The sequence below is a fragment of the Typopeltis vanoorti genome, chromosome 20 (assembly GCF_054136105.1).
Source record: "Typopeltis vanoorti isolate ZY-2024b chromosome 20, IOZ_Tvanoo_1.0, whole genome shotgun sequence".
In the NCBI taxonomy this organism is placed as follows: Eukaryota; Metazoa; Arthropoda; class Arachnida; order Uropygi; family Thelyphonidae; genus Typopeltis; species Typopeltis vanoorti.
Genome location: NC_143568.1, coordinates 67,218,184 through 67,230,512, shown reverse-complemented (window position 1 = coordinate 67,230,512; position 12,329 = coordinate 67,218,184). Strand labels below are relative to the sequence as shown.

The 12,329-nt window shown below is 34.8% G+C and overlaps 1 protein-coding gene across 1 annotated transcript in view; it reads right to left on the bottom strand.

Moving 5' to 3' along the window:
• Window positions 1-819: 819 nt before the first annotated feature.
• LOC150095530 (receptor-type tyrosine-protein phosphatase epsilon-like) overlaps window positions 820-12,329 on the bottom strand; it is an 858,461-nt gene continuing 846,951 nt past the window's right edge. Inside the window, exon 25 of the mRNA XM_090410701.1 lies at window positions 820-3,281. Within this exon, the coding sequence (XP_090266827.1) occupies window positions 3,198-3,281 (84 nt within the window). The 3' untranslated portion in view covers window positions 820-3,197. The remainder of the gene's footprint in view (window positions 3,282-12,329) is intronic.

The following is a 12,329-nucleotide window of genomic DNA, read 5'->3' as shown; positions in this document are numbered from 1 at the left end:
TTTAGTTTATGGTACACAATGTATTCCTTTATGTTTCACACCATGTAAAACATTTGCAGATAGGGGACTGGATAAACAGCAAGGTAAGAATGCCAGTGGAAGAAGCTTATCCTTTTGCAGAAGTCAAAAGTGAAGATGACTTCCAAACAGTGTGGAATGCAACTGGAAGATCAAGAGTTCTGGGGATCCTAGCAATGTGTTCAGAGAATCCTTAGTTCTAGTGGACTTTCCTAAGTGTTAAACTGGCATTAATCTTAAGCGTTAAGCTGCTCAGGCCTCTCTTCCTCAGCAATTTAATGCTTCTTTTCATCAATGTAGTTATTGAACTTTGTTTGGACTTGATTGGAACCATGCAGCTCTAATGCAACTCATAATACCATTTCTGTTTGCTAATCCTGCTAATTTTATGCTCTTATTTTTTTCAATTCGCACTGAAGATGCCCATGATGCATTGAGTGAAACTTTTATAAATAGTGGAATACTTTTCCATTGAATAGCCTGTATCAAATGTTTATTATCATATTCAAGTTGCATCTTAATTAAAACATGAGTTAAATGATACCATTAAGTTAGTTGAGGAAATCAGCTTCTCTAAGCAAATGTTTGAAGATTTAACAAATGCAAAAAATTTGATGTTAATCAGAAAGATAACAGAAACATGACTGTTTTCTATTTTTCAGACTGTTTGCATATTCTTTTCTTAAGTTCTTTACTGTATTTTAGAAGCAATTTGCAGGTGGTCCCAAAACAGAACCTGTTTGAAGGTTATCTTAGATTTAGAATTAAAATATGATCTGCGAAAAAATTAAAACACACAAAAAAAGGTAATTCTGTATAATGAATGAACAACTCTCTACATTCATCATTACCAATTCCAAAAATCATACATTCTACACATATGGCATTTTTAAGTCCAGCACGAATGGTAACATGGTCAAGGATTAATTCTTAATAAGTGCTTTTACAGGTAACCGGCCAACTCTGTAAAGCTGAAAGGCAACATAAAAATTTATGCAGAAAATCACTGTTTTCCAAACAGTTAGTGTAGGACATATAACAGTGCCCCTATAAGTTTCAAGGAGAAATGTTCTTTTACTCTATCCCATTACTTTCTTTTCTGAAGAGCTGTCAAGGATTGAGATTGTCTTTTCTTCTTTGTATTATTTTTTGGCTTTAAAAAGTTGACTCCTTACCAATTATGAACTTTTATTTCCAATATGCTATGGTTAATTTTATACCATATTTACTTGAATATAACTTGCACTTTTTTTCTCCAAAATTAAAGTTACAAAATCATGGTGTGAGATATATACAGGGATTTTCAGAAACTAACGTTTTTCAGGAAAAAATTAAATTGACATTTATAATTAAATCCTCAGTATTCATTATAGTTTTATAATTGTTCACTTTATTTATAAAATGAATACATTTAAATGTTAGTCATCAACACGATCGGTCACTCGCCTTCATCATGCGATATATTTGAATCTTTTAGAGACAATGCTTCTGTAATTAAATTAATTATTTCTGGCAAAATCATGTCCCAAGCTCTCAAAATCCAGGTGCACAACAGTTCTTATTATGGTATCTTAATCTCCCCCCCCCACCACCACCACAAAATCCTCATTGTGAAGACATCATTTCCTCTACTGGTTGCTTCCATCTCTATGCATATGATTGGTGTGGTATTAATAAAACATGCAAGTCAACGACAAAGGCAAGCCGACGATTGTTGAGTTGAAATGCTGATTCTCTTCAACCGAATTCCAAAATATCTCAAACTCCCATAACAACATTCACTATCTGTCTCTTAAAGTTTTAAACTTTTTCGTGTGTGAACTATATGCGAAACTTTTTAATTTCTTTTTTTCGTAAAGTAAAATCAGGGATGCGAGGTATATGCAAGGACGAGCGATATTCGAGTAAATACAGTATTCTTTTAACAGTGTTTATTAATATGTTAAATTATATAGTTGATGAAACAAATGTTTTTGCAACAAGTGAAACTGGAAATCATATTTCCTATCTTTTTTTTTCATAAAATTATACAAATAAGTTATTTTATGAAACAGATCTTTTACTTTTAGCAAGAAAGTTATAGGTTAATGAATATGCTTAAGGCTAATAAGGATCCTACCACACACAGTTTGCTGTTTTAAAAGGAAATGATCATCTCATACAATTTTAGCCTTTAAAATAGTAAATAAACACTTTTAATAACTTTTTCCTTTAATTAAATGAAACTGGTGCAGTAAAATTATGTCATGACATAATTAAAATAATATTTTAATTTAGTTTACATTTAAATTATTGTAAAAAATCAATATAATAAATATATTTTCATTAAAACTGAAGAGACACGATTGCAAAAGAAAATCTTAGGCACTGAGTATTATCCGCTTAATTTTCGATTCCTTCCTTTCACTTACTCCACATTCCTAAACAGGCACAGTTGTGATGTTGTGCATATTACCATCCTTTGCTCTGGCTACCAGTTTCTTAATGAAGAATAATTTTCATCAGTACCATTTTATCTACAATCTGTTTTAAAAAAAAATAATAATAATAAAAAGCACCTCCAGTTTTATTTGGCTTTAGTAGGGTGCACAATAAAATTACTATGTGAGATGGATGCAAGATTTGGTTCTTTCATGCCATCTTAAATTGATGACGCTGTTGTAACAGAACTCGTTTTGAAACAGTAAAGTACCATTGCTTTCAAATCAAAAATTGACTAAGAAAACAAATCCAAGTAATTTGGATCTTTCAGTTATCCTCTTTCTTTCTTTCTTTCTTTTTAGATGGACTGTAGTTGAGCACCTTCGTCATTATCTCCTGTTCCATATTATTTCTGCTATGTTATTAATAGCACCACAAGAGACAATATTAAGTGTATAATGGTCTTGACTGACTCCTTGAGCACACAATAATTACTAGCTGTGTGGAAGTATTGGCAACTAATAAAAAATACTGCAACAATAGCAGCAGCACCTCCACATCACTGCCCCACTTCTTGTAGGAACACACCCTAATACTTGAGCAATGACTTACTCCAGCTGGTCTCAGAATTGTGGCCTGGCTGCAGTCCTGAGGTCCAGGATGAAGTGATATTGCGGCACTTGCACCTTACCAACTCCATTTAGGTTCAGATAAAATGCATCGATGCATTCTGAATAGGGTCTAGGTATAGCACATTGTCATAGTTGGGTATCTCCCATATCACAGAGATTCCGAGAGTCAATGTAATCCAGTAATCCTCTGTAGAGAAAGTCATACTGGGCCTAAAATAAACAGAAGATACATAAATAGTTTAATTCATGATTAAGAAATATTTTATATATACAGCATCTTGATATTAAGGAAAAATTATAACTTGAGATCTAAACAAATAACTGTGGAACTGTATTCAATAGCAGATAGATAATAAATCATATAAACTAAAAACCTAATTACCTGCTTTAGTGAATAAGAATGTGCTGATGGCCAATTCCTATCCCATTTAGTTTCTTCTTTATGCAATTACAGATATATTTTACATGCAATATGCAAACAAATACTACAGTACTTAACATAGCAAATAGTTGATGACTACTAATCATGACTAAAATGATATTATAAAAACACAGTGAGTTATTATTTTAGGATTATATTGAACTAGTATGTCTCTTTTGTAAAGAAGAATGTAGAGTGGGATATTGTGCTACCTTTGCAAATGATCAGCCAACTCACGATTTCAGTTGTGAAGAGCTATTATAAATGTTCCTTGCATTTTATATGAGATATGAACTTACTTTGCTACAATAATAAATTTAGTTTAATCCTTTATCCAAGTGTAAGCAAACAAAGTTTGCACCTGAAAATATCTTCAGGACTGAGATAAGGTAGTGCAACACCAGGCAACTCTGAGCAAAGGTGGACCAAGCTCTCATCACTCCTTGTCTCAGTATCTCTCATAATGCAAAGCACATCTCCTTGTGGACATGTATATGCTGCTATGCATTAAGGGAAGGGCCACTACCCAGACCAGTTTCAACCTTTATTGAGGTCTCGTCAATGGGAGGCAGATCTAGACAAGGAGTGATAAGAGCTTGGTCCACCTTTGCTCGGAGTTTCAGTCCTGAAGATATTTTCAGGCACAAACTTTGTTTGCTTACACTTGGATAAAGGATTAAACTACATTTATTATAGTCTAATCAAATGAAAAATAAACTTCTTACTTTGCTACAGATATACTCTTCTTACAAATGCAACTACTTTTCAACCTCTAATTCAGTTCTAAAAATTCAGAAATGATCAGCAAAGTAGCACTGTGGGTAATGTAAGGCTCAATTCAAACATAATTTATTATTTTATGATTACTTTTTTTTTTCAGTGGCTAATGTAAATGAGTAGGGTTACAGTTAATAAAGCTGTATTTATTTATTTATTTATTTGAAAATTTAGGTGCATCAACTGTAGAAGGCTGTGAACTGCTGTATCAATCTTGAGATTTTTGGTTTTTAGATTTTAGAGATTTCTGTTTCTGATTTCGAGATATTTTATATTTTTGGTAAATGATTTTACAGTTTAATATATTTTCTCTTACCTAATTTTATCTCATTAACACAAAGCAAGTTTTTAATGTTGGTTCAGAAAGTAAATTATTATTATAATAAATTTAGTTTAATCCTTTATGTAAGTGTAAGCACAAAGTTTGTACCTGAAAATATCTTCAGGGCTGGGGTAAGGTAGTGCAACACCAGGCAACTCCGAGCAAAGGTGGACCAAGCTGTCATCACTCCTTGTCTCAGTATCTCCCATAATGCAAAGCAGATCTCCTTGCAGACATGTATACTGCTATGCATTAAGGGAAGGGCCACTACCCAGACCAGTTTCAACCTTTATTGAGGTGTATTTAAGTAAAGACCTCTCTAAAAAATTAGACGATCCCAAAAGATCGCCCAACTCTGCTTTGTTCCACTTAGTGACAGGCTCACCTCACTACTAGACAAAGCGATAATCTCAGCGATGGCTCTACTCAGAGACAGGAAAACCTATCCCAAGCAGAGCCTCTAATATCCAGCATGGGAGGCAGACCCAAATGTGGAGATACTAAGGCAGAAGCAATAGGAGAGGTCATATTTACCTATAGCAGTTGCCAACAGGTGTACCATCTTATTATTGAATTACTCTGGATTTAGAGAAAGATGTTGGAAGTTTATTTTTCACTTGGTTAGACTATAATGAATTTAGTTTAATCCTTTATCCAAGTGTAAGCAAACAAAGTTTGTGCCTGAAAATATCTTCAGGACTGGGGTAAGGTAGTGCAACATTACCTTACCCCAGTCCTGAAGATATTTTCAGGTGCAAACTTTGTTTGCTTACACTTGAATAAAGGATTAAACTAAATTTATTATAGTCTAACCAAGTGAAAAATAAACTTCCAATAAATTATTATTACACCTCCGAATCAAAAAACTAGAATAATCAAACAAAATGTGTTGAATGATTTGCAATTCCAGTTTATTGCATAGAAAATAATTATCAAATATGAATTAGTATCATCTAAATTACTTACTTTGTAGATTAAAGATAACCATATAAACATAAAAAGTGATATAAATTATAAGAAAAGTGTTATTTGAAACATTCACAAAATTAGAATAATTTTTAACGTGGGTCAAAATATTAGAATATTCCAAATTTTTCCGATTGGTTTTAAGTAGAGCATAGAAATAGCAATTTCAGTAGCTGTGGGATTGACTCATGTGTGAGGAATTATTTGTGCATGGATTTTAGTTAATCATTTGCTAAATATGGGTCGAATGAGTGAAACATATCTAAGAAGTTTCATATGGTGTCTCTACACAAAGAAGGCCAAACTCAACAGTTTATAGCTAAGAAATTGAAATGTTCTCAAGCAAGCGTGAGTTTTCAAAATAATCGCTACAATAGTAGTCGAAAGGTAATAACTACATAAAGTGATGAGAGGAGATTGAAGAATATCATGAAGAAAAACTACTTCTGAAATATAAGGTATTTTCACAGGAGATGGAAAGAACCGGGTGTGAATGTGTCTAAATCTACAATATTGAGACAACTTCACAAATTGGGTTTTAAATCACATGTGCCTAAGACAAAGCCACTTAGGACTTTGAAGCAAAAGTCAAAAGCCAAAGTTTACTAGAGTACGATAGTGTAAGGAAAGACTGTTGTGGGATCAAAAGGACTGGAAAAAGATACTTTTTAGCAAGGAAGTATGTTTTGTTGTCCCATGGTCATCAAGGGTTTGGCATCTTAAGCAAGAAGCATTTGATAAAGAATGCCTGAAATGTCTGGTGAAATTTGCAACCTCTGTCATGGTACATGCTTGTATGACTGTAGAGGATCCAGGTAGGCTGTGTGTTGTGTATCAATTCCAAAGTATACCAAGAAATTCTTGAGCACTTTATGCTACTGGCATCACAAGATTTGTGTGATGGTGATTTCCTTTTTCAGCAAGATTCAGCTTCTTGTCACACTTCCAAGATGGCTCAAAGAAAGGTAAATCAATGTAATTCCTTGACTGGCAATTCATAATTCACCAATGAGAATTTGTGGGGAATTATGAAGAAACATCTTCAAGTTGCCCCAAGAGACAAAAATGAACTTGTTTCTAGTCTGCAGACCATATGGGTATGTTCTGATTAAAAAACAACAACAACAACAAAAAAAAGAAACTGTGAACCGCTAGTAAATAATAAGTCTAACTACTTACAAATGGTCATAAAAGCTAAGGAGGATGCAACAAAGTACTAACTGAATAATATAAGCATGTAAAAACAAGAAAGATATTTAATTAACCAAATATTTCGTTCTGGAAATAGCAAACCATCTTCAGTGGCAATACAAGAACAGTTTTAAAAAAAAAATACAAGGTGGAATACTAACAATAGATCATTTAAAAATAGAACAAGCTACGTGATGTTATATCACTAAGTATTAAAGGGAATATTTTTAAGCAGAGACATGATCGAAATAAAGGTATTAATTAATAATATTAAATAACATAATATGAATTAATGAGTTATCTTGATTAGACTTTCCCAGATTTTTGATATAGATATACAGTCATTCTGATTCGGGTTAGGCCGATGGAGTAAGGTCTCTATGCTTTTTTGAATAAATGTTCAAATTTATAACAGGATCTATGTAAGAGGCGGTTTTTGATCAAAGGATGCAGTGGTTAGTTTCAATTCCGTGATGAGCCAATCCAGATTTTTCAGGTTTGTTGTGATGAATGGAGGATTGATGTTCTTGGATTCTTTTTTCAAGAGAATATCCAGTTTGTCCAAAATAGGAGAGATCATAGTTGCAGGGAATTTGATAAACTCCAGGAAGGGACATAGTTGAGCATTTGTCTTTAGGAGAAGGAAAATGGGAAGATAATATGTTAATAGGTGAATACGTAGCTGTTAACTCATATTATTTAATATTATTAATTAATATCTTTATTTCAATTATGTCTCTGCTTAAATATATTCCCTTTAATACTTAGTGATATAACATCACGCGGCTTGTTCTATTTTTAAATGATCTATTGTTAGTATTCCACCTTGTATTTTTTTTTTTAAAACTGTTCTTGTAGTGCCACTGAAGATGGTCTGCTATTTCCAGACCGAAATATTTGGTTAATTAAATATCTTTGTTGTGTTTACGTGCTTATATTATTCAGTCTTTATGTCACAAGTATTCTTAAAACATCAAATTTTAATCCTTCACAGGGAAAATGCCACCAAAATAACTGGTAAATTAGGAAAACTTTCAGTTATACAAGGTAGGTTACAAGCAAAGATCAGTTTTTTAAAAAAATGCCACAACAACAAGATTATTCCCAATTTCGCTAAGGTTAAAGAAACTATAAAATCTCCCAGAGCTCATAATATTTACCAGAACACCAGTTTATCGTTAATCTGTAACCAACTTAAAGCTGCTAAACATGATCTTGCTTTTCACAGTCATCATATTTCTGATCTTCGCACCTATATTTCCACAAACTTGGATCCACATCTTTCACACATAATTCTAAATGTGGCTAAACGTTCTACTCAACGAGCACATAATAAACTAAGTCAACATCTAAACCGAAAATATGAAACTCTTTCATCTAAACAATTCAAGCCCTTCAAAACTTTAGATAATTGGATTGTCAATATATCCGGACATCCTCTAACTTATAGCGAAACCCTCATCCTGTCAACATGATTTTTCTATTGTTCCTAATAATATACCATATCTAGATTTCCTAGTTAACATTGAACGGAATCTCAGTCATCTAACTAGTGATAAAGCTTTATTTCAATCATCTCTTTGCCTAGAAGTCGCTTCTTCTCTACTTAAGGCCAACTTCCTCCTTCCAACATATCTCTTTCTTAAATGAAATCTTTACATTCCTTGAGAAAAAACAATCACTTCATTATCACCAAAGCTGACAAGTGGAAAGCAACAGTAGTTATGGACTCAGCAAATTACAGAAGAAAACTTTCTCTTTTACTTCGAGATCGCTCCACATTTCAAGAACTTGATTATAATCTAACCAACAGACAACTAAAGAAATTAAATTCTCTCTTAGATGAAGTCATCAGTTTAGATAGAGACACAATTGAAAGACTTAAAACTCATTTTGCAAGACCGCCTAGATTTTATGGTCTTCCTAAAATACATAAGATTGACTTTCCTCTTTGTCCAATAGTAGATTATATTGATTCTCCTACTTACCGTATAGCCAAATATCTAGCTAAATTATTGAAATCTCACATAGTTCCTCTAGTTCCTTTCTAAACAACTCCTCAGATTTCTTAGAAAAAGTAAAAAATGTCTCATTGCAACCTACAGATCTTATGGTGAGCTTTGATATAGAATCTTTATATACAAATAACTGGTAATTAATTTACGGAATTAACAACGCATATAAAGTATATTAATTAAAGATAACTTTAATGAATCACTTCTATATTTTGGCAATGTCACATTGCCATCTTCAGGAACATAAAGATATGGTATGTGCACTAAGGAACTAACAAAGCAAATGAGGAAGAAAATAAGAAACTAATTTTGTTCCTAAAGTCCTAATGGTGCCCTCTTGCGGGCTAATTTGGTAGTCTTGGCAGTTGGGCTGAAGTTCTCATAATGAAAGTCTCCCAAATTTGGGGCAGTTTCATGCACCCAAATTTGTTGAGGTTAGGAACGTTTTTTAGAGCTGCTGAAGATTCTTTGAATAATCTTTCGTATTTAAACTTGCTGCGATGGATTATTTTTGTTTTCTTCCAACGAATTTTATGGTGGGTATCTAAGGCATGGTCTGCCAGCCCAGAGCGGCTGTACTGGTGAAACCGGATGTAGTCTTGGTGTTCTGAAATCCTGATATTTGTTGTTCTGCCTGTTTGGCCAAAGTAGGACAATTTGCAGCTGCAAGGGACCTGGTATACACCAGGTAGGTCTAGGGGAAGTGGTTGGTCTTTGGTAGAGGGGATAAGGGATGCCAACTTTTTATATGGTCTGTAACAGGAAGTAAGGTCATATTTTTTGAGGATATTAGTTATTTTTTCAGAGGTGCCCTGGATGTAGGGGATAGTGATAGACTTGGTGTAGTCTTTATTGTGGAGGGGGGGAGGGGGGTTGTGGTTTACAGGTTTTAGTATTTTTTGGATTTTTTTGGGGTTATAGCCATTGGCTAAGAAAGTGTTGAGGATGTGGTTTAGTTCCATAGTCAGGGCCTTGTCATCTGAGCAGATTAATTTTGCCCTGTTATATAGTGTTTTTATCACTCCATATTATTGTGAGGGGGGGGGGGATTGCTGGTGAATGTATCTGCCAGTGTGGGTGGGTTTTCTGTAAACAGAGAAAACCAAAGATCCATCAAGCTGGCGGGTGATTAAAGTGTCTAGGAAGGGGAGGGTGTTGTTTTCCTCTTTTTCTAAGGTGAACTGGACTCTGGGATGTTGGTTGTTTAAGTGTGTTAGGAAGGAGTGGAGTGTGTCTGAGCCATGTGGCCAAATAGCAAACACATCATCCACATAACGAAGCCAAATAGTGGTTTTTTGTGGGGCGGAGTTTAAGGCTTTCTCTTCAAATGTCTCCATAAAGAAATTGGCCAAGGGTGGGGAAAGTGGTGAACCCATGGCTGTCCCCTCTATCTGTTTGTAGAACTTTCCTTGCCAAACGAAATAGCCTGAGTTCATTGTGAACTGAAATAGAGCTGAGATATCGGGAGGAAACTTGGCTTGGATGAGCTCAAGAGTTTCTTTGAGTGGGACATTAGTGAATAGGGAGGAGATGTCAAAACTGACCATTATGTCAGTGTGTTGGAGTGTGAGGTTTTCTATACTGGCTTTAAAGTGGGCCGAGTTTTTTATGTGTGATGGTGTGTTGCCAGTGTAGTGTGTGAGCGTTTTGGCTAAATGTTTGGCTAATTTATATGTGGGGGAATCAATGCCATCCACTATGGGACGCAATGGCACATTTTGTTTATGTATTTTTGGGAGTCCATATAATCGGGGGGGGGGGGGGTCTAGAGTTATAAGGTTTAAGTTTGTTGGTGACTTCCACAGGCCAAGAAGTGACTTTCTTAAGGAGTCTGTGGATAGTTCTAATCTGAGAGCTGGTCGGATTATATTCAATGGGGAGGTAAGTAGTACGGTCTCGTATTAAAGAATTTAGCTTACCTTTGTAGTCTTTTTGATTGAGTACCACAGTGGCGCTTCCCTTATCAGCTTTGGTGATTACTATTTTTTTGTTGTTTTTTAATTCTTGTAGGGCTGTATATTCGTTTTTGGATAAGTTGGATTTTGGAGGTTTGGCTTTAGTGAGAACACCGACTACATCCAGTCTCACGTTGTTGGCGATATTGGTTAGGCAGGTTGCGAATTCCATGCTCTATTTGGATCATGATTTCTTCAGCAGGTATCCTTTTAGGAGCTAGGGCGAAATTGTGATCACGTGAAAGTGCGGTGAGTGCTTCAGGCTTTAAAACTGCCGACGAGAGGTTGACTACTATGTTAAGTGGTGGCTGGGGTACAGAAGTAGAAGTCTTTGTCAGGTTTTCGTATTTTTTTTTTTCACGTGCCGACTACGTATTTTTTCGAATTCCTTTCTTGCCGATGTGCATGAGATGTCATGAAGTATAGCCCGTAGATCGAGGCCGAGTGTGTTAGAAAGCTCTTCCTCTAGCGCCCGTAAGGTTTTGTTTTCGTCGGCAAGGAGAACGCGCGTCGCGGTAATTTGTTCTCTTAACAGGGCGAAGCTAGTGCGGTTATAAATGCGTAGAGCTTTCTCGGAAGTAAAACGGTGCTTCAATTTGACACAGTTGGGGATCACTTTGTTATCCCGGCAGCGTTTTAGGAACGTCAGACGATTTATTTGCCTCGATATCTTCAACCTCAATTTGCCGTATTGACGGGCCTTTCGTGTGATTGCATCTCCGTGGATGATCATGATTCTAGTAGTAAGACTTATACGTTGGTTAGACATAACTGGTAATTAATTTACGGAATTAACAACGCATATAAAGTATATTAATTAAAGATAACTTTAATGAATCACTTCTATATTTCGGCAATGTCACATTGCCATCTTCAGGAACATAAAGATATGGTATGTGCACTAAGGAACTAACAAAGCAAATGAGGAAGAAAGTAAGAAACTAATTTTGTTCCTAAAGTCCTAATAATGGTACTACTAGAATTTATATACAAACGTACCTCTCAAGGAGACTTTAAAATTACTTGCTGACATCTTTCCAGAAGACATTATAAAACTATTCGATTTTGTAATACACTCTGGATATTTCTTATGTCAAAACAAATTTTAGAGCCAAGTAGAAGGAATGGCCATGGGAAGTCCTCTCTCTCCTGCTTTAGCCAACTTTTATTTAGAACACCTAGAAAAAGTTCTCTTCTCATCTATTTTCCCTCAACCATCCTTTTGGGTAAGATATATAGATGACATCTTTACTGTATGGCCGCACAACAAAGACTCCTTACCTTCTTGTTTAAACAGTATCGATTCCTTACATCATCGTATAAAGTTTACTATGGAAATGGAAGAAAACAACCAGTTATCTTTTTTAGACGTTCTCCTCATCCGGTCACCTTCAAATACTCTTACAACTACAGTTTACAGGAAACCAACGTTCACAGGTCGTTATATTCTTAAAGAATCAGCCCATCATCCTTGTCAAAAAACAGGAATCATAAAATGTCTAATCAGAAGAGCCAAAACTAATTATTCTACTTCTAATTTTCTACAGAAAGAACTACTGTCCAACAACACATGAAACTCAATGGCTTTTCCGAAAAGAGTACTCAACATCT